This window comes from Meles meles, chromosome 16, assembly GCF_922984935.1.
Source record: "Meles meles chromosome 16, mMelMel3.1 paternal haplotype, whole genome shotgun sequence".
In the NCBI taxonomy this organism is placed as follows: Eukaryota; Metazoa; Chordata; class Mammalia; order Carnivora; family Mustelidae; genus Meles; species Meles meles.
Genome location: NC_060081.1, coordinates 53,170,383 through 53,184,631, shown reverse-complemented (window position 1 = coordinate 53,184,631; position 14,249 = coordinate 53,170,383). Strand labels below are relative to the sequence as shown.

At 56.0% G+C, this 14,249-nt stretch overlaps 1 protein-coding gene across 1 annotated transcript; it reads right to left on the bottom strand.

Annotated features, from left to right (window-relative positions):
- Positions 1 to 242: 242 nt before the first annotated feature.
- On the bottom strand, positions 243 to 13,442 carry C16H20orf27 (chromosome 16 C20orf27 homolog). The gene is made up of 6 exons (XM_045981883.1): positions 13,308 to 13,442; positions 6,194 to 6,310; positions 4,656 to 4,798; positions 2,132 to 2,270; positions 1,130 to 1,252; positions 243 to 897 (listed from the first exon to the last, which is right to left on the bottom strand). Exons 2-6 carry the CDS (start codon positions 6,210 to 6,212, stop codon positions 797 to 799), a joined length of 525 nt encoding a protein of 174 aa, XP_045837839.1. The 5' UTR covers positions 6,213 to 6,310; positions 13,308 to 13,442; the 3' UTR covers positions 243 to 796.
- Between the last annotated feature and the right edge of the window lie 807 nt (positions 13,443 to 14,249).

Genomic DNA, 14,249 nt, shown 5'->3' with positions numbered 1-14,249 from the left:
GAACTCACTCCCTAAGACTTCTGTCTGGCCTAGGGAGAAGGCCCCAATCCCCCATCTGAAGTCTAGTGAGTTATACTCAGGCTTAAAATACCTAGCTTGCATACTTCTTTTGGGGCTAGGTGCTAGAATACCATGGAGTGCCCTCGTCTCCTAAAAGAATAATACAGGCCAAAATTGTTCTTTAGCCCATCCGTGGAGGACTGGGTGTTCTCAGAGCCCTGGAGAACAAACACTGGTGAGCCTCCGGTATCCACTGAAAGTTTTATTTCTTTAGGGTTTTATCCCAATCAGTCCTTTAAAAACCAAGTAACACAGACCTGGGGGTTAGGACATGGGGGCTGTGCCTCCCTCCCACTGAGCTCGGCCAGCAGTAGGAAAGAGGGAGGGAGCACAGGACGGCAAAAGCCAGACAGCAGCAGCAATAACGGGAGTGATGACGTCACAGAGCCAGCTCCCTCCTCTCCTAAGCCCTGGCTACAGCCCCTATGGCTTGGGGTGGGGGGAGGGCAGAACCCATCCCAGGCCCCCCCCTTCCCCTCCTCAGATAGCCTCCCTGGGGGCTCAACCCAATTCATCCAGCAGGAGACTGAGGCACACGGAGAGGAGGAAGTGGGAGAGGAGGACACAGGAGAGGCAGGGAGGTGGCACAATGAAGGCAGAGGTGAGAGGCCCCTGGACACCCCACCCCCGCCCCCACCCTGGGGAGGGGCGAGGAAGCCACACCATCACACAGCATTCGGGGAGATGAGGTGGGGTTTAAGGCTGTGGGGCCCCAAGGCGCGCAGGGCCGCAGGCCTCAGTCGAAGCCATGCCAGTCGCTGTGCTCGGAGTCGTATTCTAGCTCAGCACCCACGCACTTGACCCCATCAAGCAGCATGGGTGTGCCATGGTGTCGGTCTGCAAGGCAGGTGACAGATCAGAATGCCAGGCTGGCCCCTGGCCCCACCCATTCTTAGGAGACCCCCCCCCCCAACCTTCCCTCTGGGCTCTGCTAGGAGAGTCGGGAGAAAGGCACCTGCGAACTCTAGGCCAGGGTAAGGACACCTTTTTCAGACAGGGAGAGCGGAAAGCCCTTGCAGCCAAGCTGGCACCCCCCTCCTGTAGCCAGACCCGAAGCTCAGAAGCTCACCCATGACGCGCGCCTGCACTGTCACTCGCACGCAGGTACCGGTGCCTCCTTCACAGGCTAGCAGCATCTCCTCCTTGAGGACACCCTCCTTGTGTGCCGAGTACTCACACTTGACGCTGTAACCTGCCCAGGTAATCAGCACCTCCATGGTCTCCCCCCACCCCACCCCGCCCAGCACTCACTGGCCTCAACCTGCCACCAAGACTGGCCACCTCCTCCAAAGGAGCGAGGACAGCCTAGGACCTATCCCCTGCCATCCCCAGGGCTGGGCAAACAGGCCTTGGAAACTTCCCACTCTTCACTGAGCTCTACATGCCTCCAGCGTGTGGACAACCCCATTAGGGCTCCAAGGGCCAAACTCAGTTTTCCAGGAGGAGGGCCCACTGATTCCCCAAAAAGGCAGACAGGGAGAGGGACAGGGCAAGCCCTCAGCAGATCAGGTGGCAAGAGGTAAAGGCCTGAGGGAGTTCACCAAATCCCTGCAGGGGCAAGGTCCTGAAGAGGAAGCTGGGGGACGTGAAACTGAAGCTGGGGTGTCAGCATACTATGAAACTGACACCCTAGCCTCTTGGGGGGGACAGGGGAGGGCCTAAAGCTGGCAGGGGAGGGAGAAGCAGCCCCAAGTCCAAAGCCTGTGACTGGCGGGTGCTAGGATGTAGCTGCCCAGGATTCCTGGGGCTCTGGCAGATTTTTCTTGAGGGGCAGGCAGGAGGGAGAGCTGGAGGCCCAGAGCCAGTCCTTACTGAGGGAACCACCACGTGAGGCACAGGCACAGGCTGGTAGTGCGAGCCCACGGACTTCTGTCCAGGAGCAAGGCCCAGGGTATGGGACCTGCCAAGATGCCACACTCCAAGCTTGTAAAGAGGCCTCATGTCCCCCAACTGCTGAATTGCCCATTCACCCTGGAAGGGGGAGAGGAAGCACCCCATGCACTCACCCCCACTCCCACCCAGGCCCTGCTGGAGGAGGGCAGGCCTCCAGCACCCTGAGCAAGGGACACACCTTCTGGGATGGGCAGGACGCTGAGGAGCTTGAGGTGTAGGTTGGGGACCGGAGCTTCTCGGATGTCCTTGCTCAGCCTGAGCACTGGGGGCAGAGTGAAGGTAATCTCATACCTGTGCAGGATCTTCAGGAAGCCAACCTGTAGCAAGAAGACAGGGGGAGAGAGGGAAGCACCTTCACTCTCAGCCTCCCCCAGGGCCTGCCAGCTCCTGCCACCTAGGATCCTGTGGGCCCCTGTACCTGCTGCTTTAGGGATCCCAGAGGGGGAAATGACTCCCTCCAGCACTCCAGCTTGGCCACACCCCAAGCCCAGTGGTTCCAAGCCCTTTGTCTGAGGACCTCATCCCTCCAGCTTCCTATTCAACATCTGTTTCATGGGCCCCACAGTATATAGTGGCCCATTTTATAGATGAGGACATGGAAGCCAGACAATGACTGGCGGGGACACCACACAGTGTGGCCTGGGTAAAGCTCTCCCGAGGGCTCTTAGCCACTCCTGCCACCTGTGGCACATAGCAAGCACCTGGCATTGCCCATAAGGGGAAGTTCAAAGTCCCATACGATGGTCATTCACCTGGCCCCACCCCTGCCAGCACCTGCCTAGAACCAACAGCCTGGGGTCAGGGACACCAGTCCTCTCATCACTCGCATGGAGATAATGGGCAACACAGATTGCACGGGAAGGAGGAGACAGAATTAGAAAAACAGACACAAAACCATCTGTGTCAGTATCTAGCTGGCCCACCGGCACCTGAATGTGGATGTCTGTCTACCACTCAAAGGCTCAGTGTGCCCAGAGCCCCAACTCCGGGCCCAAGCCATTTCCGTTGTTCATACACAGTGACTGGCAACCAGTGCCCCCTGAAACAGATGCCAACCTTGCTAAGTCCAGCCGCGTGACGGGACACAAGCTGGGGTGGCTGCTGAACGGGCAGCCTAGCCAGAGTGCAGTCTGGGGGGAGCGGAGGTGCATGTGCTCTAGCCACAACTCCCATGCACACATGCTGGTGTGCTCACAGCGGCAAGGGCCGGACAGTCCAGGCCTTGGGGCTTGTTAGGACTCGCTGTGGAAGCACTTAGCTCAGCAGGACAGACATCACTGCATGATAAAGGTCAGCCCGGGGGCTCCCACACTCTGCAGGTGGAGGACACATTTCTCAAGAGGCCTTTCTGGCTGTCCTGCCAATGGTGAGCCTGTGGTCCAGCTGCACCAACTACAGAATTTTCCAGAGGAACTCTCAGAGATGTTCAAAAACACTCATCGCTGCCCCATTTAAGTAAAAAATAGAAACGTTCATAATACCAGGAATAGGGAACCAGCTAAATCAATGATGATATATTTAATGGAATTATCAGGCACTTGGAAAATCTCGTAGAAAATTATTTACTGACCTAGACAGGAGACGGTTCACAAGCAAGCAAGAAACAGTGTGTCTATTGTGATACCAGCTTTTTGTTTTTGGAAATAACGTGCAAAAAAAAAAAAAAAAAAATCCTGAAATGGCACACATCAAAATATTAACTATTAACTGTGGTTGTTGTCTAGATAGTATGATTGTGTGTGCTCTTAAATTTCTTTACAGTTTTCTCTAGCTTCCAAATTTTCCCTAGTGGACATCAATGTATTTTGCAGCGGGGAGGCAGGGGGAGAGGGAGCTATTCTTCCAAGTTTTGGTCCCTTCCATTAATTCCCTGGAGGAAGTTGCCAGCTGTAGGAAAAGAGTAAGGATTTTACAGTTGGACAGAAATGATGAATCTGGGCCCCTCCTCAGGGAGGCCCCGATGGACCAGATGCCCTCCCCTTGGCTGGGGCATCCCCACTCATCTCCAGAGCTCTGGCTTACTACCCAACCTAAGGGCTTCATTCCCTGTTTCGCCACCAATGTGTCCCCTCCAGACACTTCCTCTTGGGATCTGCCAGTGCCCCAGCACTCAGAGAAGCCATGATGGAGGATGTGTGAGGTGGGACTCCCACCAGGAGACACAGGGTGATAGGAAAACACTAAAACCGCAGAGAGCCTAAAGCCCCCAGAGGTTTGGCCAAGGGGGGTAACGGAAGTCACACCCCATCATCAGCAAAATTATGCGTCACACCTGTACGACACACACACATTCTTTCACCTCATGTTTGCACCAACTCAGTGGGGTGTGAACGGTCTTCATCTCAGAGAAGAGGAAACTGAGGTGACCTGCCCGAGGTCCCAGTGCCAGAACAGCAGGCCTGGACCTGAACCCAGGCCTTGGGCACCTCAAGCTTGAACACTACCTTCCACCGCTGCTCTTGGGGTGACACTGATGACAACAGCTCAGTCCCACTTTGTTGGAGTAACACCCTAAAGGCACTCATTTCAGTTGCAGTCTTGCCACCTCCCACTTTACAGACAGGGAAACCAAGGCCCAGGGAGGGACCGAGATGTGCCTCGGAAGCCCGCTTAAAGGAAACGAAACAAACAGGCCCAGGAAGCCAGGCAGGGCCAGGCAAAGGCCAAGGGAGCAAGGCGGATGGTGGGGGGAGGGCACATACCTTGACCAGAAAGCTGCTGTCACTCTCCTGGGTGACCATGACCACAGAGTCATGCAGCTTCTCGTCAAAGTGGACATGGCTCTGGGAGCCTTCTGCATCATGGCCTGCTGCAAAGCGGATACTCCGGACTCTGGGCTTGTTGCCTGGGAAGAGAAAGAGGAGAGGGCTCCAGGGGCTGCTGGCTTCCTCTACCCCCAGGAGACGACTCCCCCACATCACCCCATGCCCCCACCCCACCCCCTACAACTGCCCTTGACATCACTCAGCAGCCACTGGGTGGGCTCCTTTCAGGGCTAAGCCACGTCCTAATGGATATTGGAGGCCATGAGGCTTAAGGCCCTCTACCTTCCCAGTCCTCCCACAAAATATAAGCACCCTGAGGATGGGTGTGTCAAGGATTAGCTAGTAGGACCCCTTACTTAGAGGAGATGAGGCAGTCCTGCAGACTCTCAGCAAGCCCCAGATAGTGCAGACTCAGCCCCAGGCCTTGGGTTCCAGGTCTATCAGTGCCAAGGCCCCTGCCTGCCCCTCCTGTTGACCCCAACCTGAGAGAGGAGGGGGGCAGGGACTGGAGAAGGCTCTATGGGACCTTTCTGGAGGTGGAAGAAACAAAGGGGGCCAAAAAACACACTGAGCCCACCTAGAAGAGGCTCTAAACTTCATCCCTGATCACCAGCAAGGAAGACGGAGGTACCCAGGGGAGCCTCTCAGACCCCTCCCAGAGACACCCTACCCTCCTCTACTTAACCACCCCCCCCCAAACACACACACATACAAGGCCGTCAGCTGTTCCTAGCTGGGTTCCGTTCTCCGAGGCCTGGAGGCAGGGAGTTGAGACAGGCAGAGCAGTTGAAGCTGGGGGGAGGGCCTGGGCTAGGGGAGGCGCATGTTCCCATAAGCAGGACCCCAATCCTCTCTGGCCCACAGCCACAGCCTTTAGGCCTCCAAGACCTCTGCCCAGAGTCCTTTTGGTGGGACTGGGCCAGGCCTGGCTTGGTCTGGGGAGGCAGGAGGGGGCAGCCTGACCCCCCCCACATTTCTTGCTGAGCCCCCCCCCAGAACTGACCCTCAAATTTTACCTGGGCCTCCTTGCCTAAAACCCTTGAAGAGCCTTTCTGGATTCTGAATGAAACCCAAATTCCCTCCTGTGGCCGTACCTACTCCATCAGCCTCAGGGTTCACCTCAAGGCTCTAATGCCCCCCAGTCCCCACAGTAGAACAGGGAAGCTGGAATATGGGGACTAGACAGCAGACACCTCCATAAAACAGCACACCGGGAAGCCAGCTGGAGTCTCTGGTTCCCTGCTAAGGCTTGGGTGAGCGCCGGAACCCAGCACAAACGCTGGTATAATTACACTGATGTAATTCACTCAGACACGGGCACGCACGCGCGCATGAACGCACACACACACACACACACACACACACACACACACACACACACACAGCTGGTGCAGGCCCCACATGCAACAACAGCCCTCCCTCCAGGGCCCACTGCAAGACTGGTGCAAACTCTGCCCAGCCAGGAAGGCACTCACCCTTGTTGGCTGCAGCCATGGATGCCCTCCCTGCCGCGGGGTAAGACAAGCAGCTCCTGCCAGGCACCGCCGCTCAAGCACAGCAGCCTCCCATGCTCCGGGGACACCAGCAGGAGCCTGAAGGGTGGGGAGTCAGGAGGGCGGGGGTCAAGGCCACCCAAGGGCCCATGGTTGGTGGAAAGTAAAGCAGAGACCTCCCTTCAGGGGAAGACACTAAGACCCAACCCCCTGCTGCTTTCAACAGCCAAGGGCTGCCTGTACCCTCTCACGTGGGGGGGCTTCTGGTCCCACCCCCCACATTCCCCAAGAGCCCTCACACCTGCCTGATGCCCTACTGACCCAGAGCTTGCCAGCATGCGCTGAGCTGCAGCTTCTGGGTGCCAAAGTGCCAGTATGGGACTCTTGGACCCAACCCACCCGGAGCTGGCAGGAAGGACAGCCTGGAAAGGAAGGGGACATGACTGGCACTTTTCAGAGGCCACTTATGCTCGTAACCTCAGGGGCTCTCCCCTCCTGCAGCCAGATGCCACATTATTCAGGTTACACACCCAGTGCAGCTGGGTCAGGATGCTTGATCCAGAGTAAGAATGGGGGCCCCTATAAGATGGGCCCTTGGAGCTTCCCTCCAGGTGATGGCTCAGGGCCCTAGACAAACAGACTCCAGGGGAAGGGGCTGCCCTATGGCAATGCAACATTTGGCCTCTGGCCTGATTCTCTGGGCTGGCTCAGCTCCCCCAGGGCAGCCAGAGGGCAGGGGCAGCAGGAGGCATCTCCAGGAAGCCTGTGTGAGCAGCCTGACCCTTGATGGTCCATCTAATAAGCATCAAGAAGAAGAATGAGTCCAACTGATGGAAACAGATGGGATACATAAAATTGGAACATTCACAGAGATTACAGAAAGAGAAACCAAAATAAACAAACCCAAACCCTAATTTGTCACCACTGACAGTAGCAATACCCTAAGTCTTCACTCTGAAAAACTGGCAATAAGGATGGGTGGCTGGGTCACGCAGTCGGGGTAAATACCCAACTCTTGCTTGATCACTGCTAAGGGTGGGATCTCAGGGTCGTGAGATCAGAGTCCTGAGTCAGACTCTGCATTCAGTGCAGAGTCTGTTGGTGTCCCTCTCCCTTCCCCTCTGCCCTCCACGCCCCCACACGCAGGAGCGCTCTCTCTCCCTCTAAAATAAACACATAAATAACATCTTAAAAAAGAAAGAAAGAAAATTGGCAATAAAGAGAAATCATTCAGCCTGCCTCTTAGCCTTTCAGGTAACTAAATCATACCGATGGTTAAAGGAAAACCCTTCTTTACAGAAGAATTCTCACTATTCAACAACAAAAGAAAGAACAAATGCTGAACAATTCTGCAACCACCAAAGAAACAAAAGCTGGAGGCAGGGAGACAGGGGAATCTCGACCTGAGGGCAAAGGTCGACAGAAGCAGGTGCTCACAGATGCCCAGTGCTGCACGGACACCTCAGGGGACCCAAACAAGTGTGCAACAGAGCAATGTGGTGACACGCACTCATCAACCTCCTGTCACTCCCAGTGGGACAACCTGACACACAGAGGCTTCCTGAGGGGAGGGGGCATGAAGTCACAGCATCACAGACGAGGGGGTCCTACCTGAAATGTCTGACCTGGATCTAAGGAAACCCCTAGTTTCTGGTTTATTGAAAACGCTGAGGTAAGTGACATCTCTGAGGAGATGACTCCTGGGGAAAGCAACAAAACAAACCCAGAAGGCCAGAATGTTCTACAGGACAACTGACCCGTCATTTTGGTTTTTCCCCCAAACTGCAAGAAAAATAAAGGAGCAGCAATTGGTCTAGATAGGGGCTGGCCGAGCCGCAGCCTGAGGCGGCTGCCTGTTTTCTGTAATATTATTGGAACACAACTGCACTCCTTTGTTTACATGGTGTCTAAAACTGCTTTTGCACTAAAATGAAGCTACTTTGAGTAGTTGCAGAGACCACATGGCCTGCAAAATCTAAAATATTTACTGTCTGGCCCTTGACGGAAAAAGTTTGCCAACCACTGCTCTAAATTAACACACAAAGAGACCAAGAAGCCAGGGGACTCGATGGGACAGCTGACCTGGTTTTTTCCACCACATCAGCTACAAGACGGAAAAATAAATGGGGTGGGGGGGGGGGGTTCTTAAAAAAAAAGAAAAGAAAAAGGACGTTTAGGGGATAATTGGGAAATGTGAATGGGACATTCACATGGATCTTAAGATGGTGACATTAAGAAATAAAAGCAGGGGCGCCTGGGTGGCTCAGTTGTTAAGCATCTGCCTTCGGCTCAGGTCATGATCTCAGGGTCCCAGGATCGAGCCCCACATCGGGCTCCCTGCTCAGCGGAAAGATTGCTTCTCCCTCTCCCACTCCTTCTGCTTGTATTCCCTCTCTTGCTGGGTCTCTCTCTGTCAAATAAATAAATAAAATCTTTTAAAAAAAAAAAAAAAAAGAGGGGCGCCTGGGTGGCTCAGCGGGTTAAAGCCTCTGCCTTCAGCTCAGGTCATGATCCCAGGGTCCTCGGATCGAGCCCCGCATCGGGCTCTCTGCTTAGCGGGGAGCCTGCTTCCTCCTCTCTCTCTCTCTGCCTGCCTCTCTGCCTACTTGTAATCTCTATCTGTCAAATAAATAAATCTTTAAAAAAAAAAAAAAAAAGAAAGAAAGAAAAGCTAATCTTGTTAGGTGAAATAATGGAATTGTATCGTATAGACACATATGTCCTTATTTTTCAGAGATACCCGCTGAGTATTTAGAGATGAATAACCCATGAATGACTTTGGCTAATGCAGGGAAAGAAGAGAAACCATATGGTGGCCTCACAGTTGGGGGTTGGGCCGGTAGAGGACATGACCTCGTGGTCTCTTAGGTACCAAGTTGCCCTGGGAGCAGGTCTCAACTCCCTTTTCACTTCCCAGTATGAAAGAAGCCCACCCAGCCCCAAACGCCTCATGGGCAGGGTAAACACCTCAGGTACCAAGAGTCGCCAGGTAGGAGGCCTAGGAAGGTACAGGGAAAGGCAAGGTTTGGGTCTCAGGTCCCAGGCCAGCACCCACTCCACCATCCCCCACCCCAACTGTTGAAAGCTAGCTCCAGGCCAGGGTCCAGGGAAGGGAACTGTGCCCTGACTTATCTCTGGTCAGGGCCAATCTGGGTCCAGTCCCAGAAGGGCACCCCCTTAGCCCTGGAATGCTCAGCTTATCCCCGAGAGCCTGGCCCTTGAAGAGAAGCCTCCCCCAGCCCACCCACTCCAGCCATCCCCTGAAGCAGTGGATTCAGGACATGTGAAAAATGGCCAAACAAGGAGCAGAGGCTGCTCAGGCCACACGGGAATGACAGACCAATGTCCACAAGGTCCCCGCCACCCCAGCACCCAAGATACTACCTGGAGGCCCAGGTGAAACTCTTAACCTGTGACTGGTGGGCAAAGGCTCTGGGGCACTCCTTCCCCAAATATTCTGACCCAGAACATGCAGGGCCCCCTCCCTGTCTTTGCCACCAAGCCACTGCCTATTGGCTGCCTGCGTCATTCAGGCCCTCCCTTTAACCAGGAACAATCTCCTGTCCCTCACCCCACACCTTAGCCTCAGTCTCCCTCCCATCCCAAGACAGACCTGAAAATCTTTAAAAAGATCCCCTTTGCCACTTCTGGGATCACTTCATGTTCCCTACCTTACCAAGGCAGTGACTATGTTTTTGCCAAACTCTGTGTCCCCAGGACCCGGACCAGCACCTGGCAGGGAGCAGCTGTGTCTGGTTTATATTTGCTCAATGAATGAATGACCAAACTAAGGGGAACCCAAGGATGCGCCTTGGCTGGCCCTCTGGGTAGATGTAACATGTCAAAGTCAGTGACTCTACACAGGAAGCTCTCAGAAAGAGGAACTCCCCACCCTACTCTCTTAGCCAACTCTTGCCCCAGAGGGTACTCCCCTCCCCCCATCTCACAGAGTGCAGCCTCCCACTGGGCATTATTCTGGCCTTGCCACAATCTGTTACTCCCCTTGAGATGGAATGCCCGCTGAGGGCAAGACCAGCATCTCACACACTGCCCAGAGCTCAGTACAGAGCAGGCATTCAGGCACGCCGGTAACCCTTGGGGGGTGAGAACACAGAGATGGAAGGCAAGTGACTTAAAGGGCCCAGAGGAGGCTGGAAAAAACAAGTTTCCTTTCTCAGCAGAGAGCCCTGTCAGTCGCTGTCCCCTGGGAGCCAGACTCTCATCCAAACACAATTCCTCATCAGAGGCAGGAGGAGAGGGTATCCACTTCCCCCTGCTGCAGCCATGTCCACAGGAACTCCCCTGGAGACCCCAGGCCTCCTCCGGTGCCAGCCAAGTCCTGAATGCAGCCCAAGCTGCACAGCCCCCCAGAGACAGCAGGGCCCCCCAGAGACTCCAGAGCCCAGCAGTCTTGGTTCACATTCAGGCAGCATGGGAAGTTACTTCGAATCTCTGTGCCTCAGTTTCCTCCTCTGTGCCACAGGAATAAGCCCTGACCTCTTCCTCTGAGGGTTTGGTGTAGCTGATACCTGAAGCTCTGACACCACTCTCCACTCCGCCCTCATCTTTGCAAAAGCAAACCCCAAAGGCCCGGTTTCTGAAGCAACAGCAATTTCAGGGCAGCACTGGTAAAGAGGCTCTTCAGGCTAATCCTGGAACAGTCACGAATGGCCCTCAGGGGGGGAGCCCCAGGGACTTTAGACTTCTCAGAAAACAGCTCAAGGATTCAGGGGCAGCCCTCCCCCTTCCCTTCTCCTGCCTTCCTCCTCCCCCACTCCCAGGCCAGCGGGATCCCCCAGGGATTGCCAGAGAGCAGACTGCTCAGAGTCTGTCCCCTGCAATCAGAGGAAGATATAAAAGGAGCATATATTGAGAGAAATGCCCCCACCCCAACAACAAAAACGAAAGGAACCCCCTCCCCAGCTTAGCTGGGCTATCAACAGATCACCTGTGGTACCATGGACAGTCACAGGATGGGGAGGGCTGGAAAGCTGGAACAAGGGCCCTGGGGGCTCCTCTGGCTCTCAGTTACTCTCAGGAAAATTGAAGGAACCTTCTCTCTGGGAGACAGAGAGCTGAGGTTCCTCGAAACTTTAGAGAGAAAGACTGTTTCAAGGTTCCCTATCCAAGGCAGGGCTCAGCCAGGCCCAGGGAACTTCTGGCATGAGAAGGCCCGAAAACCTGGCAAGTGAGCAAACAGATGGACCAATGGAGTTACACAGAAACCCCGGGTTCTCAGCCCCCTAGACTCTGGCTCCAAGGCTCCAGACTGGAGGGAGGGCCAAGACAGTAAGACAGTCTGTCCATGGCAAAGTGGAGCTCCAGAACATGCCACCTTGGCCCCCCAACCCACAGCTGCACTCCTATACCACCTCCCTGCCCCGGAAGCAGCCCCCAGATCCCAGGAACCACAGGGCCAGCCCCAGCTCGTCCTCTGCTTTGTGGCTGGGGGCACTGCCCCCAAACCCTTGAGGCCTCATTTCTCATTCATTCCTCTAGCTCCATTCTCAACCTGTTCAAGGACTTTCTGAGCCACAAAACTCCACAACCTTCCACTCTCCCTGCCTCCGCTGCCCACCTCACCATAGCCCAGGTCTAAGTCCTGGTTTAAGCACTCAATCCAGCAGCACTGTCCAGTCTCCCATTAAAGCTCAAGTTTGTAGGGGCACCTGGGTGGCTCCATGGGTTAAGTGTCTGCCTTAAGCTCCCATCATGATCTCAGCGTCCTAGGACCAAGCCCCATATCGTGCTCCCTGCTCTGCAGGGAGTGTTTCTCCCTGTCCTTCTGTCTCTCTCTCTCAAAATAAATAAATAAAATCTTAAAAAAAAAAAAGTTCCAGCTTGTAAACAGAGTTCCCACCGAGACCACACTGACCTACCGACCCCAGAACCTGACACAGGCCTGGACACAGAGTGAGGGGATTGCATACCTAGCACAAGGCCTGAAAAGGCAAGACTGGATGTCGGGTTTGGTTGTGGCAGTTTTACATCTACTCTCTCTGGATGTGACTCCATTTCCTCCTCCCTCCACCAGACCAAAAGTGCAAGGATAAGTACAGTGTTCTCTTTGTCACAAGCAGGGGTCAACTGGGGAAGAGACTCCCACTATCCCACACCCTGGTGTCTCCCCAAAATGTCCATTCCCTCCTCAAAACCTCCCATCCTCCATGCCCCAGCTTGAGGGTCCTTCGACCCCTCCAGCCTCCAGATTGCCTGTCCCACCCCGGTCTTGCCTTCAGCCCGTCACCTGAAGGCCCCAAGCAGTAGAGGCCAGGCCAGGTCTAGGGGATGGCACCTGCCCCTGACCTTCTTCAGCTCCCTAGGAAGAGAAATGCCCTACCCCCACTTGCCAGTGCCAAGATTCAAGAGGAAAGGCAACCCAAGGATTCTCTTCTCAGTTCAGCAGGGCTCCAAGTCCAGAACCTAAATAAAACCCCTTCTGCTGTGGTGATGGGGAGGTGCTGGCCAAGTCCCCAAAGGCATCGGGGGCCCAGATTTAGGACCCTGTCCTCTCATGCCTCCATTCCCGTGGGTGTGGTGCCTCATCACCGCCCCTTTCTTATCTTCTAGGGGGACAGATGCAGGTAGACGCTCCCCCTCCATCACACCCCTCCTGGGCTTCTAGGCTGCAGCTCTGTCCCCTAGAGATAATCCTGTGCCCTCCCCACCCTCACCTCTGCTGACGCAGGAGTCTCAGGAGCCCGCACTCCCCGACATCACCGCCCTCCTCCCCGAAGGCGTTCAGGCAGGAGAGGCTCAGAGGCTATTTGTCCAAGGTCACACGTTGAGGCGGTGACAATAGCGGGGGGGGGGGGGGGGGAGGGGAATGCTGACGGTGCTGACCCCATTACGCCCCCGCCCTGTGTCACACGTGCCCCCAACAGTGCGCCGCGGAAAATTTCCCCGCTCCACCACCTAACGGTCATCCGCGGCTTCCGGGCTGACATTTCCCCAGCTCAGATGCCACGGAGCACTCCCGGGTGCTGCCCCAGAGCGGAGCCGCCGCCCCAGCTCCGTGGGCTTCCAGTTACCGACTGCCTAGGATCGGAGGGGACCTCGGCGAACGGGGCGGAACCGGGAGTAGAAGCAGTCTCACCGTGCAGGGCGCACCCCGGGGCCGCACGGGCAGGGTCCACCGCGGCGGCAGCCGTGGCGGTCGCTGTGGCTGCGGGGGCTCAACGCCGAGCACGAGGAAAGAACCCCGCGCCGCCACTGCCGCCGCCCGCCTCACGGGCACGCCCCCCACCCCCGCCCATTGGCCGGCCGAGGGGGTGGGGCGAGGACGCTTCCGACCAATAAGCGGGCGCCAGAGAACCGCCAACAGGCGTTGCGCCACTGTGTCAAGTGCAAGGGGCCCGCGGCTGCGCCAGACCAGCCCACACCTACCCACGGCTCGGCGAGTTCTCGCGATGAAGACAGCCCGGCGCCCGCTGTGGCCCCGGGGCAGCGTGAGCCAGAAAGGGGAGAGGGAAGGAGGAGCGTCTAGACTAGTAGCGGCTTGCGTTCCAACTTCTGCTATGGAGTTTGCCTTCCCACCTGGTCCCCAATTCGGAAGGGGGCTCTCCTGGCTTCTGTTTCCTCGAGCGGCCGTAAGGCCGAACTCAGAGATAGTGGGGCACCTAAAGGTCGCCTTTCTCCCTAGGCTTCCAAGCCCGCATCCACAAGCCCATTGCTATGGGCATCGCTAGGTCCTGTTCCGCAGCTGAGGAACCCGCTGTCCTTCCCACTCGGCGACCCCCGGGTTTCAGCCTCTTCCCCTTCAACCCATCCTCCCTCCTTGGAAGAAGCGCTCTCGCGCTGACTCGAAACGCGTCCTGGGAACCCGGCCGGCCCGAATAAGCATCAGAACAAAGAAGGCAGGCGGGATGAGCCTCGGGGGACCACATCTTCTGCTACTGGTCTCCATGGAGGCGGTCGCCATGACAGCGGGAGGCGCCCAGCTCAGCGCAGCGGCGTGGTGTGTGGGCACCTGCACAAGAGCCCGGGAGCTAGAGGCGTGGCCCTAGGGTCTTTAAGAGTTCCAGTCGCTGCTCCGCCA

Coding starts and splice junctions, on each gene's coding strand:
- C16H20orf27 (XM_045981883.1), bottom strand. Junction 2,271..4,655: donor ACAGCAGCTTTCTGGTCAAG/GTATGTGCCCTC, acceptor TTCTTGCTACAG/GTTGGCTTCCTGAAGATCCT. Junction 1,253..2,131: donor CGTCCTGCCCATCCCAGAAG/GTGTGTCCCTTG, acceptor TTACCTGGGCAG/GTTACAGCGTCAAGTGTGAG.